Source organism: Humulus lupulus, chromosome X (genome assembly GCF_963169125.1).
Source record: "Humulus lupulus chromosome X, drHumLupu1.1, whole genome shotgun sequence".
Lineage (NCBI taxonomy): Eukaryota > Viridiplantae > Streptophyta > Magnoliopsida > Rosales > Cannabaceae > Humulus > Humulus lupulus.
The window spans coordinates 58,719,314-58,746,454 of NC_084802.1; the positions used below are offsets into that span (position 1 = coordinate 58,719,314).

A 27,141-nucleotide genomic window follows, 5' to 3' on the forward strand; every position below is an offset into this window, starting at 1 on the left:
TAATTCAATGCTTTTCTCAATTATATAATGCTAACATGCATTCATCGTATATCAAATATCTAGATACAAAGCATTCAATATGCTTAATCAACATTGAAGAGCATAATTATAATCATGCACATACTCAGGCATTCATGCCCTACTCATCTTCCTGTTCAACAATTTGGGCAAAGCCATAATCCCATGTATCACATACTAGGTGCAATTTTTTTTACCTTTAGTCCATGCAGAGGTCACCAATGAACGACCCTCGAGCACGATCTTGTTTCCAAGCCCCTAGCGATAACCTAATCACAACCATATTATAGAATCCCATCATTAACGAGTAAATACAGGCTTCCAGACTGAGTCCTAGCCTCCGGGACGTCGAATCTTACCAAACCGGGTAGTAGGATCGATCCTGAGCCGTTAGGTTTATGTTCCCAGCACTAAAATCCATTTTGGTCATTTTTCTATATTGAGTTGCGGCCCCATACACCCTAGCCGCGACCCGCTCAATTCAGGGGCTCAACCCCTTCTCTATCTGTGCCTTGCACCGTGGCACGCTTACCAGACGTCGCGGTCCTAAATGCCCAACAACCAGGTCTCCTCCTTCATCATTCCTGGGCCGCGGCACCCAAGAACAGGGCCACAGCCCGACCTCAACCTCAGCCATTTTTCATCATTTTTTCCACATAGAAACCCTCCATAAACCTATCCAAACATATCCAAATCCCAAAAAAAAGTTCCCAATCATCTCCATGGCCCAAAAAACTCAAAACCCAAGTTCCAATCAATTCAAAAACTCATCAAAATGTAAAAGCCAATGAAAGCTTAAAAATTCAAAAACTCAAAACTTAAAGCTTGGATTACCTCTGATTGAGTTGTTTCCCAGTTAAATCCTCTGGCTAACAAGCTTCTAATCTTCCCTAGAATGGTTATGACTCTAGCCTTGCTTGAATCTGAGTCCTAAAACTCAAGTTTCCTTCGAAAATGCTATCGAACACCAAATGAGAGAATGGGAGAGACACAACGATACGTTCTCTTATTTATTCAGTCATGTTACTACAAGCTTAAGTAACCTCAAGTAAATCCCAATGCTCGGGGTACCCAAAAACGTCCCCGAGGGTCAAATAGTCAAAATCCCCATAATTCCCTCCTAATCTCACTAACTCCAAATAAATAGTTAAATATTTATTCCCATTACCCAATAACCCGGTAATGTACTAAATACCCAATATACCCTTTAACTCACAACGAGTCAAGTATGGGTCCCGTTGTGACTTTCCCACTAGCTTGCTCCCTAGGATTTTCTCGTGTTGAGTAACCCAAAAATTTCTACGTAATGATGTGGTCCCACACATATATCACATATATGCTAAATATACCCATAACGTGCCAAATTACGAAAATTTCCCTTTTAGTCAGAAATGGGCCCACATACATATTTAATACACCTAAACATGCATATAAAGTCAATATAACTCATATAATCATATAATGATACATATATATATCACATAATCAAATAATTTTCCATCATGGCCCTTATTCAAGGCCCTAAGCATTATTAGCCAAAACTTACCAAAAACCCAATCAAACATAGCAAATACCAAAAATAAAGTTCCCAATCAACTCAGCACTTCATAAGCCTCAAAACCATCCCCAAAACAAGCTTAAAACTCCTTACAAAACCAACTTCGGATTTTACTTTTCAAAACTCTAAAACTCAACTAAAACCATAGAAAACATAGAGAATTGAGGCTAGATATTGATACATCTATTGCCAAAACAAACCTAAGCTTTTCCTCAAGAAATCCTGAGCCTAAGCTAGCTTCGATTCCCAAGTTTTCAGCCTTTTCCTCCTCACAATTCAAAGAAACTTCTCAAGGGACATGAGAGAGAGAGAATAATGAGAGTGAGAGAATGAGAGAGCTGCTAAGTGTTTTTTTTTTCTATTTTTGTGTGGCTTACTTAGGGTTCAAGTAACCTTAAGCAAATCCCGAGCTCGGGGTACCAAAAATGTCCTGAGGGTAAAATGGTCAAAATTCCTGACATTCCTTCCTCTTCTCACTAACTCCGAATATATCCTCAAATATTTATTCCCATTCCCTGATATCCTAGTAATGTACTAAATTTCCAAAATACCCCTTGACTCACCCCTAGTTGGGTATTTGGTCTCGTTGTGACTTTCCCGCTATCTTGCTCCCTAGGATCGCCTCGTGCCGAGTAACCCAAATATATCCACATAATGGTGTGGTCTCACATGTATATCACATATATGCACATATATTCTAAATATACCCGTAACGGGCCAAATTACGAAAATTTCCCTTCTAATAAGAAACGGACCCACATGCATATTTAATACACCTAAACATGAATATCTATTCATATTATAATATAATTCACGTAATCATATAATGCATGTGATGTTTGATGTCTTATCAATTATTATTACCAAATATTATCTTATATTAGCCATTCCTCTACAAGATGTTCGATGTCTTGACTTCTGTTGTAATGCACATGTTTTGTGTTCTTTCATGATTGTTTTGAATCTCTAGACTTAGACGGTCAGCTACAAATTCTAACCAATATTTTTTGTCAAGTACATCTTTATACTTTTCCAAGAGAAATTTGAGTTTCTCAATCATACACATTTCATCCAAAGGCTTGATGTACTCGATAGTGAGCTCACTTATAAAATCCCTCATTATGTTTGAAACTTTTTTCAAAAGCTCGCGTTTGAATGACTCAAGAACGTTGTGACCAGCCTGAGAATATAAACAAGAAAAGTAATTATTAAATTTGAATATCACACTCAAATAAATAAATATCATAATAATAATTTCATAAAGTGATATCCTCCCATGGATTGTCTTTCAGTTCGAGTGGTACCTTCCTCCAATCACCAAGAATCATAGAAATCATGCTTCGTACTCTAGGTCCAAGGTATGGTGTCATATGTGTATACTCAGTAGTTGTTGGTTGTCCTAGATCGTTCCATTCAAGGTCTTTCTTTATTCCTTTGGATTTTTTTTGGGTCATGTAACTAATTTTTGTTTTACCACGACCCTTTTTGTTCTTGTTATCTCCTTGTTCTGTCATTTACAACATACAAATAAATTTCATTAATATTATTTTAAATTCATGCATTACACAAATAAATAAACACAAGTATTATTATGTAACTTACTAAACATGTTTTATTTTCTTTTTGATTTTCTTTTTGGTTGATTCACAATTGATCCATATTCCTTCTTCAATATCATTTCTACGATATTCACGATCATCATTATCATTATCGTTATCCTGAATATCCTCAACTTGTTCATATATCGGTTGTCCAACAATGAAACAGTCATGATATAAATTATCATTTTCATCGTATCTTCATTTTCTTAGAAATTCCTATCAGGTAATGATAAAATTACTGACAATTTATCATTAATTGGATAAGTTATATCAAACACTTGTTTTGCTTGGGTAGCCATGATAAAATGATCGTTCTTGCTTCCTTTCATAATTAAATCAACCAGAGTGAATCCAAGTTCGTCAGTTCTAACTCCAACATTGTTGTCTACCCAAGAACATGTATCTAACGCCCTACTACCTTAAAGCTTACTATGTGAGTTATAAATGTGTCATTAGCTCGCTAGTCGAGGTTTTAGGTTAAAAGTGTGACTAAATTGAAATAAAACTTGTTTAACGACATTAATGATAAATATTTGGACATTCATTGAAATCATAAAACTTATACACGTGGAATCCCAAAAAATTGTTTAGAAAATATATTACAACTCAAAAATATAATTACGGTCGACCTAAGTGACAAAGTAGTTCATTACAGTACATTTCCCAAAATAACCCTGGTTGTGGCAGCTAGGTAGGCCGAACATGTACTCGTCGCTCCACTCTCTTCGTACTCATGGTTGGTCGACCTTTCCTTCGCCCTTACCAACACCATAGAGCTCCCGTGAGCCGAAGCCCAGCAAGAAAACTCAATGCATAACAATTCACACACACACACATATATATATATATATATATGAATCCATAATAAACAACAAAACAGTAAAAAAAACTAAATACATAGCGGCCTACACTGACCCAGGTGCTCTACTAGGCCCTAGGTTCGCAGTCTTCACTGAGTGGGTGGATACAACACCCTTGGAGGGTCTCGCCCTAGTGGCCTGCACTCAGCATGCTCAACGCAAATTCTAGCCCCTTACTGTACCCGACTTCTTGCCGTTGTCGGCCTTCGCCGTTCCTAGCCTTCATCGTTCATTCATAAACAGGCATATCATAGCATGATAATCACAAATATTCACACATATACTAAACATGAATAATAGGGTCGCGCCCAGAAACATAAACAATAGGGCCATGCCTTGCTCTACGGGTACAACAGTATTATTACCTATGTCCCGAGCTGACTGAGTACCGCGATCCTGAGCACAGTCCTCTAACCCGACCCTCGTTGAAAACCTAGTCACAACCCATTCATAATTACCATCCATCAAGACTCAAACCAATTAATAACTTCAGAATATTAATTTAGCTTCCAAAACCTTGGATCCTACCAAACTTGGTAGTAGAATCCTTCCTGAGCCTTAACATTCGAGTTCCCGAGCCCAAAACCTATATTTCCCCTTCTTTTCTATTTTGGGTTGTGGCATGCCCACTAGAGCTGTGACCCGCTACAAGTCAGAGGGCAAAGCCCTCTCTGCTGGAGGACACAGACCGCAGCGCGCTAAGCCCTATGCCTAGGCAATCTCAGGGCTCCCCAGGCCCTTTCGCACACATGAGCCGCGAAGCCTGTAGAACAGAGCTGCAGCGCAAGTCCCAGAAACCTAGAAACTAACCATTTTTCTTATGTTTTCCCTGAGTCTAAATCCATAATTCACACTCCTAACACCAGCCAAACACATAATTAAGCCTAGAATCCTTATTCACGTAGCCTAAACATCTCAACAATCACATAATCAATTCCATACACTCATCAAACACCCAAAAACAATCTTGGAATCCTCTCACATGCAAGCCTATAATTCTAACAAAATTCAACAGAATTATACAGAAGAGATTAAGCTTAGGCTCTTACCTCTGAGATATGTTCAACCTTGAGCTAATTTCCCTGCACAGCAAGTCCAATCCTCCAATTCTTTAGCCTAGAATCCTCAAAGTTTCATCAAAACCTTCAAGCACCATAGAGAGGGGGAGAACAGAGTAAGAGAGAGAGTTTGCTGAGAGTTCTTCTTCCTTCTATTGTTTTTCTTAATTATAGTGTTTTCTCAAAGCCACTTAGCTGCCTAATGACCAAAATGCCCCTATGTATATCCTCAATTATTTAATGCCACCAAGGGCGATTCTATCAATTGCCACACCCTGCTAAATCCTTGAGTGTTCCTATAAATCCCAATTTAATCCTCAACATACTTAAACAATCTCTAAATCATTACCTGTTACCTAGTAACTCCCGAGCATTTGTGTTCCCAAAATACCCCTAGGCTCCTCTCGAGTCGGGTATTCGACCTCGTTGTGACTATTTAGCTAAACCTCTCCCTAGGACCATATCGGACTGCACATCGCAAATATATCACCACACCCTTGTGGTATCCATCACAACATACAAATATATTGCATTTATGCTCTCAATGGGCCAAAATTACAAATATGCCCCTAATTGCCAAATTGGCCCACATGCATATTTAATTCACCTAAACATTCATTTCTAATCACATAATCATTTAATTCACAAATTAGCATAATTAAATCAATTATTGCCCTCCGAGCACGCTAATCAAGGCCCTAAGTTGTATTAGCAAATTTGGGAAGCTATAATTATCCCCTCCTTACATAATTTTCATCCTCGAAATTTACCTTAATAACTCGGGATACCGATCTCGCATATCAGTCCAAGCTCCCAAGTCACCTCTTCCACCCTGTTGTTCCTCCACATCACTTTCACTAAGGCGGTGATCTTGTTCCGCAAGACTTTATCTTTTCGGTCTAGAATCTGAGCTAGCTTCTCTTCATACGATAAACTTTGATCTAGCTCCAAGTTCTCATAACTCAGCACATGTGTAGAACCAGATACATACTTTCGGAGCATGATTACATGAAATACATTGTGAACCCCTGATAGAGCTAAAGGCATCGCCAATTTGTAGGCTACTTCTCCAACCCATTCTAGAATCTCATAGGGGCCAACAAACCTAGGGCTCAGCTTGCCCCTCACTCCAAATCGTTTTACTCTTCTTAAGGGTGAAACTCTAAGAAACACATGGTCCCCAACCTGAAACTCTACACTTCTGTGCCTCAAGTCTGAGTAACTCTTATGTCGACTTTGTGAGATGAACATTTGAGATTTAATCTTCTCAATTGCCTCATTGGTCCTCTTAACTACCTCAGGACCTAAATACCTCATCTCAACCATCTCATCCCAATGGATGGGTGATCTACACTTCCTCCCACAAAGCATCTCATACGGAGCCACTCCAATAGTCGCCTGATAACTGTTATTGTACGGAAACTTAATCAAAGGGAGATACTTACTCCAAGATCCCCCAAAATCCAGTACGCAGGCTCACAACATATCCTCCAGTATCTAAATCGTCCTCTCAGACTATCCATCTATCTGAGGATGATAGGCGGTACTAAACCACAACTGTGTACCATAGCCTTCTGCGGCTCTCCCATAACTTGAAGGTGAAGGTGGCATCCCTGTCAGAAACTATCGACCTCAGAGCCCCATGTAGTTGTACAATTTCCTTCACATACAATTCAACATACTGCTCCACTGTATAAGTTATCCTAACAAGAAAAAAGTGGGATGATTTGGTGTACCTATCCACAATCACCCACACTGAATCATGCTGTCCCACAGTCTTCGGTAATCCCACCATGAAGTCCATGGTGATATCCTCCCATTTCCACTCCGGAATCCCTAATGGTTGTAGCAACCCTACTAGCCTCTGATGTTCAGGCTTTACCTACTAACAAGTCAAACACTTGGCCACATAATCCACCACATCCCTCTTTCACCAATACAAGGTTCTCAAATCTTGGTACATCTTCGTCGTACCCGGTTGTAAGGAATAGGGATTGGTATGAGACTCATCTAGAATCTCTTGCTGGATACCAGAATCCATCAGAATGCAAATCCGACCTTTGTACCTCAGTAAACCCATCTCCGAAAAAGAAAAGTCCTTAGCCGCTGCGGCTAAGACGCCTTCTATGTGTTCCCTAAACTGAGGGGATCCTCCCCTTGTGCCTCCTTGATCCTCTCAAGGAGCATAGACTGAAGAGTGATGTTGGCTAGCTAACAAATTACCAACTCAATACTTGCTCTAGTTATGTCCTCAGCTAACCTATTTGATATCTACCTCGACTTGAATAACTGTCCTGGGACCTTCTGACTCAATGCATCGACCACCACATTGGCCTTCCCAGGATGGTATAAAATGTCGCAATTGTAATCCTTTACCAACTGGAGCCAATGCCTCTGGTGCATATTCAGATCCTTCTGAGTAAAGAAGTACTTCAAACTCTTATGGTCAGTGTATATTTTGCACTTCTCTCCATACAAATAATGCCTCCAAACCTTTAGTGCAAATACCACTGCTGCCAATTCCAGATTAAGTATGGGATACCTCTGCTCATACTCCTTCAGCTCTCTCAACGCGTAGGCTATCACCTTTCTAGCTTGCATCAATACACACCCCAAACTCTGTTTGGAAGCATCATAGTAGACTACAAATTTCTCATTTTCTGACGGCAGACTCAATACTAGAGCGGTGATTAGTCACCGCTTCAACTCCTTGAAACTGTTCTCACACCTGTCTTTCCACACATACTTAGTCTTCTTACGCGTCAATTCGGTCAACGGTGTGGCTATTTTGGAGAATCCCTCAACGAACCGCCGATAGTACCTTGCCAATCCCAAAAAGCTCCCAAACTCTAGTACACTGCTTGACTTGAGCCAATCTCTCACTACCTCAATCTTACTTGGGTCCACCAGAATCCCATCCTTATTGACAATATGGCCTAGAAATGTTACTTGGGGTAACCAAAATTCATATTTGCTGAACTTAGCATATAACTTGTACTCTCTCAACCGCTGTAGTACTAGGCGAAGATGCTGCTCGTGCTCTACCTCTGACTAAGAGTACACCAATATGTCATCAATGAATATGATCACAAACTTGTCCAGATAATCCATGAAGACCATATTCATTAAGTCCATAAAGGTTGCTGGGCATTGGTTAATCCAAAGGACATGACCAAGAATTCATAATGTTCATACCTCACGTAGAATGTGATCTTTGGTATGTCCTCCTCTTTAATCCTTAACTGGTGGTAGCCTGAGCGAAGGCCAATCTTGGAGAACACTGTCTTCCCCTGTAGCTAGTCAGACAAGTTGTTGATCCTAGGTAGTGGGTACTTTTTCTTAATGGTTAACTTGTTCAGCTCTCTGTAATCAATACACATCCTTAAGGATTCATCCTTCTTCTTGACAAACAACACTGGAGCACCCCATAGCGAAAAACTTAGTCTAATGAATCCCAAATCTACTAACTCCTGCAACTAAATCTTCAGTTCCTTCAACTCTCATGGAGCCATTCTATAAGGTGTCCTAGATACTGGCTCCACCCCTGCTGCTAACTCTATGATGAACTCGATTTCTCGATGTGGTGGCAACCCTGGCAAGTCTGTTGGGAACACATCAGAAAATTGACATGCTAATCTGGTCTCATCCGATCCAACCGAAACAATTCTAGAAGTATCCACAATGTTCGTTAGGAGTCTTATGCAACCCCCTTGCATTAGGTCTCTAGCCTTCTGTGCCAAAATCATAGGTACTCGCAGTCCACCCACTGTCCCCACGAATACAAAGGGTACCTCCCCTTCTTGTTCAAAGGTCAAAATCTTGCACTTGTAGTCAATCGTCGCCCCGTACTTTGACAACCAATCCATCCCTAGGATCATATCAAAGTCATCCATCGCTAACTCAATCAGGTTCACAGATAAATCTCTACTTTCTATCTCTACTGGTAATGCTCTAACCCATCTCCTAGAGACTACCAGTTCCCCAGTCGGCAACAAAGTCCTGTATCCCCTAGCATACAAATCACTAGGTCTACACAACTGATCTATCACCCTAGCAGATAGAAATGAATGGGTAGCCCCTGAATCAATCAATGTAATAAATGAAGAGCGAACACTAGAAATCTGACCTATCACGAGCGAAGGTCTAGCCTCAGCCTCAGTCTGAGTCAAGGTAAATAGTCTGGCAGGAGTAAGGTTGTCGCTCTATTTCAACTCTTCCTTCTTGGCTTGTGGGCAGTCTTTCCTCAAATAATTAATGCCCCCACAAGTAAAGCAGGCCCTAATTCTACACTCTCCCTGATGTCGTTGTCTGCACCGAGGACACGCTGAGAAACTCCTCTAGTTGTCTCCCCTGCCCTGACAACCACTGAAAGTACCCTGTACCCTTCTATTTGAACTAGGAGGAACAAAAGAATCCGGGGCCTTTATCTTCTTTTAACTGGGGCCATTACCCTAGCTAAATCCAGTAAAAGGAGGCACCGTCCTCCGAGCATCGCGCCTAGCAGCGCTAGCGGCGCCCTCTCTCATATCAAATCATCGTCCCCCTCAGCAGTAAGGGCCTTCTCCACTACCTATGAATAGGTGGTAGTTCCTGGATCCAATGTTTTCGTAATGTCATGGGTGATCATAACGTTCAATCCCCACACATACCGATCCCTCCATGCCATATCAATAGGCACCATGTTCGGTGCGAACTTCGCTAACCGGTCAAAATTCAAAACATACTCTTTAGCCATCATCCAGTTCTGAGTTAGATTAACGAACTCGTTTACCTTTGCAGCTCGAACTGCAACACTATAATATATATCATTGAAAATGTTTATGAATTCTTCCCTGGTCATAACTGCCACATTTCTCTTCTGGGGCACAACATCCCTCCAGATGCGGGCGTCCTCTCTCAACATGTAGCTGGCGCAGGCTACTCTCTCATTCCCTTCCACCCTCATAAAATCCAGGATGGAAGAAATCATGTTCATCCACTGCTCTGCCTGTAGTGGGTCTAGGCCACCCTCGAAGGTGGGAGGATGTTGCTTCCTTAACCTCTCATACAAAGGTTCCCACCTATATTCCATAGCAGGCTGGGCTGGCACTGGTGCCACAGCCTGTGGAACCTATAACCCAATACCACGAGGAAGGGTCTGCTACCTCAACTATTGAAGCTCTTCTTATGTTCGATGAAGTCTTGCTTCCATCTTGGCAAGTAATTGTTGGTAATTTGGTGGGGCAAGTGGAGGGTCCTGACCCTGGTTGTCATCCTCGACCTTATTACTGCAGAGTCTGATTGATCGTCATGGCATTACTGCAATATGCCTGCAATCAACGATGCCACACATCAGGCATGATAACAACATCCAAAACCACCTCCCAATCTCATCAACCAGCCACAATCAACAAATACACATATCCACATAACATATAACATATAACAATCAAGGGGCCATGCTCTAGCATCATGCATATATCAACACATTCATCATGCTCTATCCATAAATTCAAGCAAACCGGGCAACTTAAACAAGAAGTTAAGTATATAGTTCATTAAATACCAACAAACCCTAAGTTAAGCTTGTCACTGGCAGTGAGCGTACATGTTCGGTCGATCTCTATGAACCATAAACCTTGGCGTGCTTTGAAACCAAGTTGTAACACCCTACTACCTTAGATCCGTTACTATGTGAGTTATAAATGTACCATTAGCTCACTAATCGAGGTTTTTGGTTAAACGTGTGACTAAATTGAAATAAAACTTGTTTAACGACATTAATGATTAAGATTTGGACATTCATTGAAATCATAAAAGTTATACAGTTGGGATCCAAAAATACTGTTTAGAAAATATATTACATTTCAAAAATATAATTACGGTCGACCTAAGCGACAAAATAGTACATTTCCCAAAATAACCATGGCCGTGACACTAAGTAGGCCAAACATGTACTCGTCGCTCCATGCTCTCCGTACTGATGGTTGGTCGACCTTTCCTTCCCCCTTACTTACACCATAGAGCACCCGTGAGTTGAAGCCCAACAAGAAAACTCAATGGGTAAAAATTCACATATATATATATCAATCCACAATAAACAGCAAAACAGTCAATAGACTAAACACATAGCGACCTATGCTGACCCAGGTGCTCTACCAGACCCTGGGTTCGCGGTCTTCACTAAAAGGGTGGATACGGCACCCTTGGAGGGTCTTGTGATAGCATCCTGCACTCAGCGTGCTGAACACCGATCCCGGCCCCTTGCCGTACTTGGCTTCTGGTCGTTCTCAGCCTTCGTTGTTCCTGGCCTTCGTCGTTCCTAGCCTTCGTCGTTCCTCGCCTTCACTGTTCATTCATAAAGAAGCATATCACAGCATGATAATCACTGATATTCACACATGTATTAAACATTAACAATAAGTTACGTCCTGAAACATAAACAATAAGGTCATGCCCTGCTCTATGGGTACAACAGTTTTCTTACCTATGTCCCGAGCTGACTGAGTACCACGATCCCGAGCACAGTCCTCTAACCCGAGCCTCATTGAAAACCTAATCACAACGCATTCATAATAACCATCCATCAAGCCTTAAACTAATTAATAACTTCATAATATTAATCTAGCCTCCGGGACCTTAGATCCTAACAAACCAGGTAGTAGAATCCTTCCTGAGCCTTACCATTAGAGTTCCCAATCCCAAAACATGTATTTCCCCTTCGTTTCCATTTTGGGTCGCGGCATGCCCTCTAGGGCCACGACTCACTACAAGTTAGAGGGTAAAGCCCTCTCTGCTAGAGAACATGGGCTGCAGAGCGCTAAGCCCTGCGTCACGATGCCTGGGTAATCTCAGGGCACCCCAGGCCCGTTCGTACACATGGGCCATGACACCTGTAGAACAAGGCCGCGGCGCCTGGGCAATCTCAAGGCTCCCCAGGCCCTTTCGTACACACAGGCCACGGTGCCTGTAAAACAGGGCCGCGGTGCGAGTCCCAAAATCCCAGAAACCAACCATTTTTCTTATGCTTTCTCCGAGTCTAAATCCATAATTCATACTCCAAACACCAGCCAAACACATAATTAAGCCTATAATCCTTATTCACATACCCTAAACATCTCAACAAACCCATAAACAATTCCATACACTCCTCAAACACCCAAAACCAATCTTGGAATCCTCTCACATGCAAGCCTTTAGTTCGAACAGAATTCAACAGAATTATACAGAAAAGATTAAGCTTAGACCCTTACTTCTAAGATATGTTCAACCTTTAGCTAAAGCCCATAAGCAATAAATCATCAGATCAAAAAATCATAATTAGCATGCCTAGCAGTAATAACCCTAATCGTGCATGCATTCAAACTAGAGAAGTGACAATAGAGTGACACCAGGGCCCATTGCCCAATTCCATATATAACCAACCTTAGAGCTAACCAAGCATACCCGGCACTTATTATTTTAGGCGGCCATAGGGTCGTTCATGCGTATATCTTGCTTTAGGGTTAGCTTAACCACATCGGCCTGCATTCAGCAGGCTATTGCCACCCTCGACTCATAAGCAAAGCCTTTAAACCCTCGACTTATAAGTCAAGCTTTTAATTAGATACCATAGATAGATCCTGGACTTCTGAGCCAAGCTTTTAAACAGATACAATAAATAGATCCTTGACTTATAAGCCGAGCTTTTCAGCCGAATATAATTGATAAACTCTCGACTTATAAGTCGAGCCTTTCAATCAGATATAATAGATAACCCTCAACTTATAAGTCGAGCCTTTCAATCAGATATAACAAATAAGCAATCCTTACTTAACATTGGTAAGCACAGCGCAATCAACACATTAATAAAACATTCTAACCATGGTTATAACCATGTTATATAACCGAGCCAAGCCCTAAACACAAACCGGTTGCATTTTTCTTACCTCAGGTCCTTAGACAATAGCGTATGTCGACCCCAAGTACGATCCTTTCCTCCCTAGCCTAACAGTTCACCCAAGTAAAAATAATATCAAGGAATAATTATAAGGAAACGAACTAATAAAGGCTTCCAAACCAAGTCCTAGCCGCCGAGACCTTGAATTCTACTAACCCGGGTATTAGAACCATTCTCGAGCCCTTAGGTTTTGGTTCCTATAACCCAAAACCTAATTTCTAATTTTTCCCCAATTAGAGTCGCGGTGCCCCCTACTAAGGGTCGCGCTGTAACAAGTCAAAGAACCCCGAGCCCAAAACCACAAGGCACGCGTCGCTGCGCTAAAGCGGTTCGAGATATCTCTGTACAATTCTGAGTTCATGAGGGTCGCGACACTCAAAAAATAGCATTGCAACGTGACCTGCGAACTCAAAAAACCAGCGATTTTAAGAATCGTAGACTTATCTGTTAACCCAAGATATGTTTCCAAGAGGGGGGGTGAATTGGAAATTTAAACTAATTTCGGAAATTTAAAACTTAATATGCCAAATTATGCAATAAATCAAATTTATCAAGTATAAGCAAATAATATGGCAATCAAATAGATATAGCAAATAGTTAAACTTGTAATGTAAAGAGTTGAAGGTTAAGAAATCGCAAACTCTCGAATTTTACAAGGTTCGGTAGAACTAAGCCACCTACGTCCTTGGTCTTCAAAGCTAAGGACCTAGCTTTGAGTTCAACTATCGAGCCAAGTTAGCGGGCTTGACTAACCCTTACAACCGGGAATTTTTCACCAAGGTATTTCCAAACCTCTTACAATAGTTTTCCACCACCAAGGACTATCAACCTCTTTTTCGGATTGTTGAAGTGCCAATCTCACTCTAACCGGGTTGTTTACAAAACCGGTGCCAACCTCACCTCAATTTCAATATGGGAATGTGTTTGATATTACAAGCAAAAATCACTCTAGAAGTATGATAATACAATGAGAAACCTAGAGTGATTAGCAAGCACACTTAGAAGAAATAAATACAAATTTTGGCTCAAGTGTGTGAATATGTGTTTGGATGAGTTAAACTTTGAAAGCTCTTTGAAATCAATGGATTTGGTTTGGTATATGTAATAAATGCTCAGCCAACAACCAATTTGAAGTAAAAGACGAGTTTATATAGAGTTTGGGAAAAAACTAGCCGTTTATAGCCGTTAGGGATTAATTTGCGAAGCTGTCTGCCGCGAACCGGAAGTCCGGATGAGGGAACCGGAATTCCGGTTGGAAGCAACCGGAATTCCGGTTGCCCATCCGGAATTCCGGATGGCAAACAGAGAGCAAAATCAGTTTTAAGCCTATTTTCCCATTTTTCAATTCTTTATAACTTTTAGCTCGTTTATCCGATTTCAAAAATTCCAATTGCGTTACGACCGTATAGGGATGTATTTTCTTAAAAGTGAATTTAGGATAATTATTTCTCATTTTAAAAAATCACCATTTTTTAGTGCGTGAGTGAGCCAAATTCTATACTTATGACTTAAAGTATACTTGCAATCACTTTACAAGACTAAGAAATGAAGTTAAACCTTTATCTTGAGTTTCTTGAGTCTTGAAGTCCAATTCGGGTCGTTTCCGGAAAACTTGGTAAAATGACCATTTTGCCCTTGGTCATAATTTTGACTTTGAAGTGCTAATTCAGTTTAGTTTTTGCTACAAAATCAACAAATCATTAGTAACAAATAATAATCAAATATTTGTTAATCATCAAAACAAGGAGACTTAAGAGTTTGGGTCAACATTATCAAAAATCATCCCAAAACACGATTTTAACCACTTTTGACCATAATAATGGTCTCAGAAGCTTAGAAACATCAAAAGATCTTTAAACTTAGAGTCTTAAAAAACCTTCAAAAACTATAAAAACTGTAATGTCCCAAATTCCATAATAAGGCTTAGTGTCTTGATTAGGGGGCAAGGAGGGAAATAATTGGATTAATTATGTGTTTATGTGATATTACGTGCATTCTATGATTATATGCATGATTATGTGAATTATGTGAGTTATATTATGATATGACTATGTTTGCATGTTTAAATGTATTAAATATGCATGTGGGCTTGTTTCATATTAGAAGGATATTTTTGTAATTTTGACCCGTTGAGGGTATATTTATAAATATATGTTTTGTGATTTAGACCACATTATTATGTGGATATATTTTGGTTACTCGGCACAAGGCGATCCTAGTGAGCAAGTTAGCGGTTTAGTCACAACGGGGTCCAATACCCAGCTCGGGGTGAGCTTATGGGTATTTTGGTAATTTAGTACATTATCAGAATTTATCAGGTAATGTGAAGTTATTTTGTGATTACTTGGGAATATTGAACTAAATTGGGAAATTATGAGGTGTTAATTGAGATTAGTGGGGGAATGGTGGCAAAAGACAAATTTTCCCTTGAGGGCATTAGAGAACTAAGGTAAAGGCTAGGGGAACTTTGCTCTTTTCCTTAGCCTTGGAATAACTTAGTCACTTAGAAGCTATTAGAAGGAAATAAATAAGCACTTAGTCTCTCTCTCTCTCTCTCTCTCTCTCCTCTCTCCTCTTTCTCTCTCTCTCTCTCTCTCTCTCTCTCTCTCTCTCTCTCTCTCTTTCTCGTTTTCCCTCTGCCTCCCCTCACTTTGGTGTAGTTTTGAATCTTGGTGGTTATCTTGGATTAGTAATTGAAGGAGTTGGGAGTTGAGAATTGGGTTAGGCGCAACATAGGGTCGGATTGCTTAGCTAAGTTAAGATTTTAAACATTGTTTTGATGAATTCTTGAGTTTTGAGCTAAAGGTTTGAATTTTGAATTGGAGTAAGGTTTTGGCATAGTTTTTTGTGTATCTGTGTTGCCTTAAGTGTATCATTGAGGATTTGGGACTCAATTCCGGGTTTGGTTGTTATTTGGAATAAATTTAGCGAGATTTGACTGGGAGGAAAGTTTTGGAAATCTAGGTTAGCAGGGTTGCACCGCGGCCCGTATGAACTCAGGGGTGTTGGGGTTCTTCTGAACCACCATAGCACCGCCGCGCCTAGTGGGCTGCGCCGTAGGACTTGTCCAGTGAAAATAGGGCCAATGCTCTCTACTTTAGGGTGTGCCACGATACTAATGGGAAAGATTAGCCAAGTGAGGTTTCGAATTGCGGGGACTCAAACCTAAGGGCTTAAGAAGGATTCTACTACCCGGTTTAGTAGAATTCGAGGTCCCGGAGGCTAGGACTCGGTCCAGAAGCCTTTATTTACTCGTTGTTGATGGATATATTTTGTTATGGTTGTGACTAAGGTACCAATAGGGCTCGGAATGGGATCGTACTCGAGGGTCATTTTTATTTATCCAGTGCTTGGACCAGAGGTAAGAAAACTGCACCCTGGGTTATGATTAGGGCTCGGGCCCTATGAATTAGCATCATGATGATTATGGCTTTGATTATTTGATTAAGCATGATTGAATGCTTTGTATCTGGATAATTGTTAAATGATTTATGCATGTCTGTATTTTCTGATTGAAAGGCTTGACTTATAAGTCAAGGGCGGCAATAGGGCACTGAGCGCTAGCAGATATCACTACTACAAAAATTACATGATAAGTCGGTTAAAAACTGACATCTGAATGTTCATAAGTCGGTTAGGAACTGACTTCCCATGCAGTGACTTATGATGTAAAAACGTGGTAGGTCAGTTGGCGCCAAACCGACATCTGGTGTAAGACATGGTACGTCAGTTGCAAAAACCGACCTCTAGTGTAAGACATGGTAGGTCGGTTGTACACTGACCTCTGGTGTAAAACATGATATGTCGGTTCACAGCCGACTTATGGTGTAGACATCTATTGTCAGTTTTAGTAGAACCAAATTATGGTGTTCTTTTCTTAAAAAGTGTATTACACCCAAAACAAATCATGCTTTTTATACAAACACACTGAACAAAACAAAACATATATCACAATAATATAAAATACTAGAATTTGAACTAAGTATCTAAAATAACGAGTCTTAAGTTAATTACAAAATGACTCATATAAGCATTGTAAACTATAGTTGGACAACAAAAGTGTGTATATCTTCAAGAAAGTTTAAGTTAACATTGTAAGTATATCTCATTAAAAGTCTAAGTTAACAAAAGTGGGTGGACCTATGTAGTACTCATCAAATCCATGACGCATTGTGCCCATTCTTCACGTACTTCATTGATCTTATCCTTTGTGTAATAGTTCTTCCCGCCACACTAAAACAAAATTCATTGCATAAGTTGAATTAATATACTTAATCTTAAGGTAAAGCTAGAACTTTAATAATGAATATTTTCACTTACGTTACTAGTTAACCATCGCATTGAAAATTCATTTTTCACGAAGTCCTTAATCATTCTCATAACATAGAATCCACATTGTACTGATTGTAATGGTTGACGAGGACACTTAACTGTTCTCCACGGAACTTCCTTAGTTTTAGCATTATTTGTGCGTAAATGTTGAAAGACACTAATGTGCACAATGTTTTTTTTGCTTCATAAAGCGAGGAAGGCAATTCATTGTCTTTTGGTAAAATTTCTTTTAATAAAGTTAATAACTTCGTGAAACTTGTGTCACTCCAACCACTACTACCTTTCAAGTGGTATAGTTTTACTAAAACAACCAATTTTGACAAAGGTGCCCCCAAGAATATTGGTTTCTCTGCATCTTCTAAAAATTTCAAAAATTATTCAGGCTTATCAACAAAACGTTCATCTGCATCTCTCACCATCTCTATAGGGTCATCAAATACTTGATCAAATTGCTTTCTTTCATTGCGAACATTATTGTTAGAGTCATATTCTTCTCCCTGCCAAATCCACTTGACATATATTTGGTCCATTCCGTTAAAGTATAGATGACTCTTTATCTCCATTATGTCTTTTTTTTTTTTCAAATTTGAACATTTTCTACAAGGACAATGAACTCTAGAAGGATCTGTTGTATTTTCTAAAGCTAACTTAATAAAGCTGTCGACTCCATCTTCATACTCTTTTGAAAGTCTGTCCTTTGTTATCCAACTCTTGTCGATTTCCTAGAAAAAATTCGACAGAGGTTTCTCTAAAATTGGACTAAAATCCTCCTGCACGTAGAAAATTCCCATAACAAGTTTTTAGTGCTGTCATATTTTTATTAATACACTATCTTTTTAACTCAAATTTTGACAGAGCTTCCCTATACCAATCAAACAAGAACAATGCAAGCACAACATAATTTAAATATAAGAAAATAAAACATAATTCTAGATGAATTTGGGCAACATTTCCCTTGTAATAGTAACCTAACCAACTGTCAATAGAGAATCAAGCAATTCAAACAACACACAATAAGTTTCTTCCTTATATCTCTGCAGCACACAAATAAATTTCCCAGAAACTACTTCACTTAAACACACAACTTCTCAACCTTTCATTATCACCGCAACACACACTTTTAATCTCAGAACCTACTTCACTATGGATGAATATTTAAGATATTCAAACTCCTTTAACATTTTTATAATAATATTTATAAAAAAAATAAGAGAACATACGTACCTCTTGCAATTAACAATAATCAAGCAAATTAATTCACTTGGCAATGATCCTTGCTAATATTTCCACCCTACAAAATTAAATTAATACCTTAAAGATTACTAGACAAATAAAAATTAAGGTCATTGGTGATTATAAATCAAAACAAAATTACATGCACACACCAAAATTAAATAATAAATAGTAAAATTAATCAAAATAGAAATCCAAAACAAGGAGCTAGTAAGTCGAAACAACATATGGCTTAATATCATTCAATTTATTTTATTTTATTTTTATTTCCCATTGTCTCTCTGGTCTAGTCCTATCAATCTTTATTCTCTATTCTACTATATCTATATTTACTTTACTCATCTATACAATTTAGTGAATATATATGTATTTGTATTATGATTGTGTGGACCACATATTAATATGGCTATCTCTTCTATTAACTGCCAGATCTGCTTTATTATTATTATTATTATTAATTACTACTAATAAAAACACAAATAAAATAAAAAGGACAGGATCATCCATGTCTTAAAAGATGGACTCTTACAATGGTCCCATGAACAAGGAAAAGAAAAGGTTAAAAAGGAGGGATTAATTTATTAATCATGTAATTATATAATAAAACACTGATTGTGACACTACGTATATAAATATTATATATATATATGCATGGGGCCTGAGTCATACAAGAAACAGAGTTTGTCATTAATTAAATAGTACCACATTGTATATATATATTTGTACATGTCATGCAATGCATATATATATTCACATTCTTCTAATTACACCGCTTTAACTCTACTCAAACAAACTTTAATCTCACGTGAAACACCAATACGTATGATTATACAAGATCAGAGTAAAAACTAAATCAAATAAATGAGATTCTGCAAGATCATCAATATCATCTTAAGAATTTTTTAATATAATTCTGTAAAAATCTGCAGTGAAAATAGGGATTATTGGATCAAAAATAATCCTGGGTCTTAAAAGAAAATAATTCTTAGCCCAAGAAATAAAAGTTGCTATGGCCTTGCCAAGGGCAGAGCAAGCTTTCATAATACAAGATGAAATATTTCAAAGATGCTATAACAATAAGGCACCAATAGCAAAAGAAGCTGCAATGGCTTCACCAAGGGCAGAATCAAGTTAACTTGAAATGGCTTAAATGGTAACTTGAAAAGTATGTATTTCAAGTTACCATTTATCCTTGCATTTTAACAAATGATAAAAGCAACATTCCATAACTGTACAATAATAGAGTAAACGTAATACTAGAATCTACTCATACCTACTGTTCAATAGAAAATACAACATGAAATGACCATGCTTTTTAAGGTAGGGAAAACATAACAATTTTTTTATATGTTGAAGTATGAACTCATGTTTTCATAGAAACATGCCATCATATCATATGCAGCCACATATTTCAGTGGTTTTCTAGCTTTATCACTTTCAAATCCAGGTTCCTTGTCACTGTTAGAACTTCTTTGGCTTCAGTTGAAATACCTTTTGAGATGCCAAAATCTAGATCAGTTAAGAGTGGACTTGTTTAGTACCTTAGAAAAGAAAATGTATCTAAAAGTGGAAATTTGTAGCAAAATAATAAAGTATTCAAGAGGACAAAAGGAAAAGGAAGCTAACGGTCAAAGCTATTAATCTATAAATCATTTAAAACCCAATGTATGATTACAAAGCATGACAAGATATTCAGCAATAACTTTTTAGCCAATGAAAAGCTGTCACTAGAAAAAACAACAAATCAAATGACATACAGAAAATGAGCAAGACACTACCACACTAGGGAAAAGTTCTCAAACACAAACATATTTAAACAGTACAAGTATATATAGACATATATAACTATTATGAAATGAATATCGGACTTGTAATTATGAACTGGAATATAAATCATCAAGAAGAATAATTATGTACCTTGACGATTCATTCCCTTCCCAACAAGCATAATTGCATTGACATTTGTTTCAATGTCAACATATCTGCATGTTCTTAGGTTTTCTTCATAGATTTTATTAAAGCTTCACTTCTGAATCAAATACAATCAATATGACAACATAGCTTATATCATCCAAATTTCCACAGTAGTCTACACGAGTCACTGCTCAAGCAAAGGAAAAGGAATACATGATATTTATCACAAGAGCCCTAGCTGAAACAGAAAATATTGATTTCTAAGAAACTACTCGTATCAATGTGTGTAATAAAAATACCAAGAGATCAATTATTTTTGGAACTACATTGTACGTATGAATAATGAATATACAAATACTTAATATGATGATGATGATGATGATCAATTAGACTTAATTTTCTTAAGGCCAAGAAAATGGCAGAGCTACTGATCCCCGAGAAGCTGAGGAAGTTTTGGGGTGTATGGAATTTCAGGGGAGGTATTCTACCGATCCCCGAGAAGCTGGGCAGTTTTTATGTATTTAAGACTTCAAGGGTTATAAATAATAAAACAAAGCATTGTAGATTCTATATTTTCTTAGAATTATTTTATCAAACACCTGCAGAGCATTTACCAATAGTTACATATATATTAATGACTCTGAAGAAGGTGGACTGGACTGGGATAATTAGAAGGGAAAAGCAAAATATTTACAGAAATTCAGCAAAAATTTAGAGTAATAAAAAAATATAATTGAAAAATAAAACCTCAATTATATATACATATATATAAATAGATTCCATTCATACGAGCCACCCAAGTTTAAAAACAATCAATGGTGAAAAGAAAAAAAAAAAGTACCAATAAAAGAATAGCTTTATAAGCTGGCTAGCTACATACCCAAAGTGTGATCCCTTTAGAAGCTTTATCGTGTAGACCCTAATATTGAAAATATGACCGTTTACAGGACCTCAAGGTCGAAAGTGCTGTATCTGCAATAAAAAGTAAATAAAGTAATTATTTATTAGTTAAGGTTATTTATTTATCTTGGTTGCTGGTGTTTATTATTGTGAAAAATTAGCTGTATATAATCTTGGAATTAATGCCTTTCAAAAAAAAAATCTAGGAACTAATGGCAGTATAATGCATGGATGGTTTTCATCTCCATTCTAAACCATAATTTAGTTTACAATGCTTTGATTATTTATACTTCTTGTAAGTTTAAATGGCTATCATTAATGGGTGCTAACGAGACCACTTTAGCCCATTGTGCCATGTAATTTTATCTATATGTTTAACGTATATATAAAGAGTTTTGATTAGCCGCCATTAATATATAAGTTATCTAGTTAGAGCTCGAACAAATAAGGAAAAAACAATATCAAAAGGGAATAGTTCGACGTACCAGAGATGAAGCTTTGTTGATTGTATCAGCATCGTAGCTGGAAACTCCCAATTCGTCGTCATCAAGAATGGAAAGCATCACATCCATGAAATCATTCTCCTTCTTACTATTAAGTACTACTCCACCATTATGATCAACACTTTTTCTCTTATGCTCCTCAAGCCAAACTTGAGCCAATTCATCAAGCTCTGTCGCAGTCTTTTTCATTGCTTTCTCATAGCCTCCCAAGTCCAACCACCTTAGATACGGAATAGCATCAGACACCACAAAAGTCCCATGAAACTCAAAAAATTCTCTTAAAGACATTCGGTGCTGCTCGCTCCGGTTGCTCAGGACTCAAGGTTAACTAATAAATAACCTTAACCTAAGAAAAAGAGAAACCCATAAAAAACAATAAACAATATATATATAGTTATACACAGATTAAAGACCAAATCAAACTCCTGGGAATAAAACAAACCCCAGAAATTCAGAAATCCGGCCTCATAACAGTCACACTCAAACATTTAAATATATAAATATATATGTCTATAAAACATTCAGAGTGAAACCACACTTTATCAATACCATATGGCTGATGGCAAGAACACGAGAGGAAAGAAGAGGGAGATCATGAGTTATCGAAAATTTTCTTTTTCGCAATAACTACTCCAAAATGTCATTCAGTAATTGTATCAAACATTTTAAGAGCATGATGGCAACGACAGTTCACTTAGTGAGAAACAAAAAATGATGATGATGATGAATAAACAAATCAACCATCATATCGATACAAAAATATATACCTCGCTCAGGCTCAGCTCCCGGAAATGAAGCTCGTGCTGTCAAAAATGTTTGTGCACACTCCATTTAGAAAATCATGGGAATGTGATATTACGACCAGAATGCGCTCAAAGTTCTTCAAGGTCTCCTCCAACCACACACAAGCTTCCAAGTCTGCAACAAGTCAAATTAAGTATGTAAGTATCAACGTACCTATCAGACAAACAAAGGCTGAGGGGAAAAAAAATTGAACACCAGTAGACTAACAGAACCAAAATACGCTTCTTTATGATCTCTCCCATGTCAGGGGAGAAAGCTTAAAAAAAAGCCTAATGGTCAAAACAAACAGCATTACTTGAGGTTAATGGAATAAAAATAGTAATTTCTAATAGTGCATCACAAGACCAACTTCAAGTGGAGATGGATATGCTGCAATGTAAGAAATGATGTGGATAATTTTTTGATAAATATATAAATTATGAAAATCACAAGAAAAATGCAGGGAGAAAATTCCTAAGGAACTTCAGCTATGAAATACTGTCCTCTATTATTAAATGCTAGAGAAAAAGATCTCAATAAATCCAAGTGACTGACAAATAAAGATCTCAACTTCCAAGAGGGAAAAAGAAAGCCTCATCTCCCAATGGAAACCTTATCTCCAATTAGGAAAAAAGATTGTCGACAGGACAGAGAAGATGGCATGGAGGAGTGAGTGGGAGCGTTGTTGTCTCCTATTATTACCATATACTTTCCGAACGGTATGCGGAATGAAGAAGACGAGAAGCTGAGTGACCAAAGCTGGCGGAATGAAGAAGACGAGAAGAAAAAAAATTAGCGAGGTGTACAGTGAAGATGAAGAGTATGCGCGGGATACTCAATTTTATTTGTGTTTTTTTTTCCACCCTAATTTTAACATGGTATGTCTCCAATAGCAACTGACATATGTAGCATCATAAGTCATTTCTAGAACCGACTTATGCTGTTAAAACTACAAATATATAATTTTAACATGGTAAGTCAGCCCATTAGTAATCGACTTATGATGCAGCATGATATGTCTGTTCTAGAACCGACTTATGATGTTAAAATTAAAAAATATATAACTTTAATATGTTGATATTTTATTTTAAAATTATAAATCTCCAACTTATTTAGTTTATTTTTTTTCTAATATTTATAAATATGCTATTTATAAATTAAAATATTTTCTTATTAAAAACTAAATTAATTTTTTTTAATTCCAAATAATTAATTAATTAATATTTCAAAAATTATAATATATGTAATATTAATAAGTATATATTTTTTATACTTATTGCATTCACAAATCAATTATATATATGTATTGTTTGATAAAGTAATACATTTTAAAATTCAAATAATACAAAAACAAATTAGACTATCTTTAATAATATATCTTTATAATGACATGATAGGTCAGTCCATAGAACCGACCTACCATGTCACATGAAAAGTCAGTTCCCGCACAACCGACTTACCATGTCATTTAAAAAAATATTAATTAAATACATTAAAATATTTATAAAGTTTTTTAATTTTAAATTATAAATACTATTCAATTAAAATATTTTTTTCATTATAAAATATAATTATTTTTTATATCATAAATAATAAATTAATTTGATTCATCTATTTATATTTCAAAACATTATAATGTAGATAAATAAATATAAATTTTTTACATTTATTTCATACACTACTAAATAAATTATTGTATTTTAAAATTCAAATAATGTAAAATAAATAAAAATGTGACATGATAAGTCAGTTCATATAGTACCGACCTAACATGTTAGAAATGTAGGGCATAGTAAGTCGGTCCACACAGAACTGACCTACCATGATTAACATGGCATGTCAGTTTTGTAGGAACCGACTTACTATGACATCTTCAAGCATGGGAGGTCGGTTCAATGTGAACCGACATACCATGTCAACATGGTAGGTCGGTTCCTGCGTAACCGACCTCCCATGCTTACCTTTATTATACATGATAGGTCAGTTCTATGTAAACCGACTTATGAACATGTGGCAAGTCAGTTTAAGTAGAACCGACTTCTCATGGCTGATGACTGATGTCCAGATTGTAGTAGTGTATAGTCAGGCCTATTCAGGAGTGTGGTATACGCTTGACCATGTTAGGATTAATGCCCTAAAAGCATGTAACGATATTTTATTGAATTTAATAAAAAGAACAATTTTATTATATTTGAATATTATAATTACTATTTGAATTAATTATATGATAATATCAAGTAAATTCCCTATTCATTTATGAGAATGTAATCTTGTATTAGTACAAGATAATTAAAATCATATATAATGAATAAAATAGTCAGTAACATATTAAAGTAAAGAATCATTAATGAATAGTAACTAGTGCAGTTTACTAAGCATACAAGATGCAAATAATCTTGATTCAGATTACTGATGTGGATAGACATCTTAGTAAAGGTGTTGTATATAATAGAGATTATATAATACTGGACCAATAAGGACTAATTATCTTTATAAACTTATCGTTTGACATAAAGATTCAATTATTATCATAATAGATGATCATTTGTAGATCAGTCTAAATCCTGAGTATTCACGAACTCTTGTTTGTGTTTATTGGATTTTTTGATTCACTCGTTAAGGTTCCTTAGTATAATGAGGCTAATGACTTTTGTTTTGGAGATTTAATATCATGAATGGATGGGAGCATGAATTACAACAACGGAATCCATACTTTCCTAACGGATCGAATATTGGTTCCCTTAAGGGTTAATTCTGAAACTGAATAGTTATTGAGTTCAAATCTATAATTTGATTATAGAATAATTATTCACTAGTGAATTAATGGTACTTAAGGATCAAGAGGTAATTAGAAGGGTAAAACGTTAATCTGGACCAACTCTAATTAACGAACCAATAAATGAAGGACATAACTACATTTATTGATTATATCAGTGGACTACAAGAGAAAACTCTTTAAATATAATTTTATAAATACTTAGAGTGCAATTCCATATTTATAGTGGAGTAATCATGGAATTAATAAATAAGACTATTGGATTAAAAAGTTTAATTAATAATCTAGTTTATTGGAATTTCGTATTATAGGTCCATGGTCTCAAGATAACCTCTGTCCTACATTGTCAAGGGTAAGTATGTCAAAAGAAAGATTTGTAGAAAGAATGACTTAATTGTAAATTAATTAATTTTCTAGGGCAATGAAATAATTATGTGATAGTTATGGGCAAATTGATTAATTATGAATTAATTAATTATTTAACTATATAGTTTTTATTCTGAAAAACTATAGGTTAAAATAAATATTAGTTTTTATTCTAATAATGATCTTTTTTAGAATAAGATATTTATTTATTTAAAATTTATATTTTAAGATAAAATTAATTTTGAATTAACAGATATTTATTTTGGGATAAATATATTGTCTTAAATATTAACTAAATAAACAATTGAGATAATTAGGGAAAACCCTAATGTGGCTTAACGCCACTCACTGTACTGCACAGTGAGTGGTGCCACACATGGATTTTTCCTATCCCTGGGATTTGAATTTTGAATTTCAAATATTTTTTTTATTTAATAATTATTTTTAAATATGATTTAAATTAAATAATTAAATAGATTACAACTTATCAGTTTTATTTTAATAAAAATAAAGATTAATTAAATTATTTAATTATATTTATAAACCTAAAAAGAAATTATTGTTAGACATAGACTCTCTCAGAAACAGAAGCGATAATTTTCCTAAACCTGAAAAACTATTCAATTCTTCTTCTCTCTATCAAACCTCTCTAGATCTCATGTGTTGAGTACATCTAGAGACTCATAAATCAACCTTTTGAATCCTACGTGCCCACATACATCCTTGTGTGTTTGAGGATTGGTCAAGACGATCAAGGTGTGAGTCTTCAGAACTTGGATAGGAAGATCGTTGATTTTATACAAAAAGATTCGAGGATACTTGATAGGCTACTAGAGGTACTATGCAATCTGATTGTATGTGATTTAATATAAATATATTCATATACATGTGTGTATGATCTTGACTGATATTAATAATTATTAAAAAGGGCCAATTCCCCGTTGTGTATCTATGATTTGCTCTTTTAATACAAACAATTTATACCAGAACAGTCTACATATATATATTAAATATTGTGTGAGTTTCTTGCATTTGTTATATGTAAGTTGATATGTGTTGACCCTGAATTTGGCCAACTGACACGGAGTCAAATATGCTTGATGTGGACAAACACCTTGGAAAGAATGTGATGACGAAATGATAAAGAACACAAGGGTTTATAGTGGTTCGGCCCCAGAATCTGGTAATAACCTACGTCCACTTGAATTGTTATTGATATAAGACTCAGAGGAGTGATCAAAGAACTAGGGTTCAATGAGTTTCAACCACCTCTCAGGAATAATACCATGTATCTAGTCAGATAACTCTAATTTCTAGTGAT

The 27,141-nt window shown here is 36.6% G+C and overlaps 1 protein-coding gene across 1 annotated transcript; it reads right to left on the bottom strand.

Moving 5' to 3' along the window:
* Positions 1 to 21,362: 21,362 nt before the first annotated feature.
* Positions 21,363 to 22,203, bottom strand: LOC133804108 (cytochrome P450 CYP82D47-like). The gene is made up of 2 exons (XM_062242258.1): positions 21,878 to 22,203; positions 21,363 to 21,464 (listed from the first exon to the last, which is right to left on the bottom strand). Exons 1-2 carry the CDS (start codon positions 22,181 to 22,183, stop codon positions 21,444 to 21,446), a joined length of 327 nt encoding a protein of 108 aa, XP_062098242.1. The 5' UTR covers positions 22,184 to 22,203; the 3' UTR covers positions 21,363 to 21,443.
* Between the last annotated feature and the right edge of the window lie 4,938 nt (positions 22,204 to 27,141).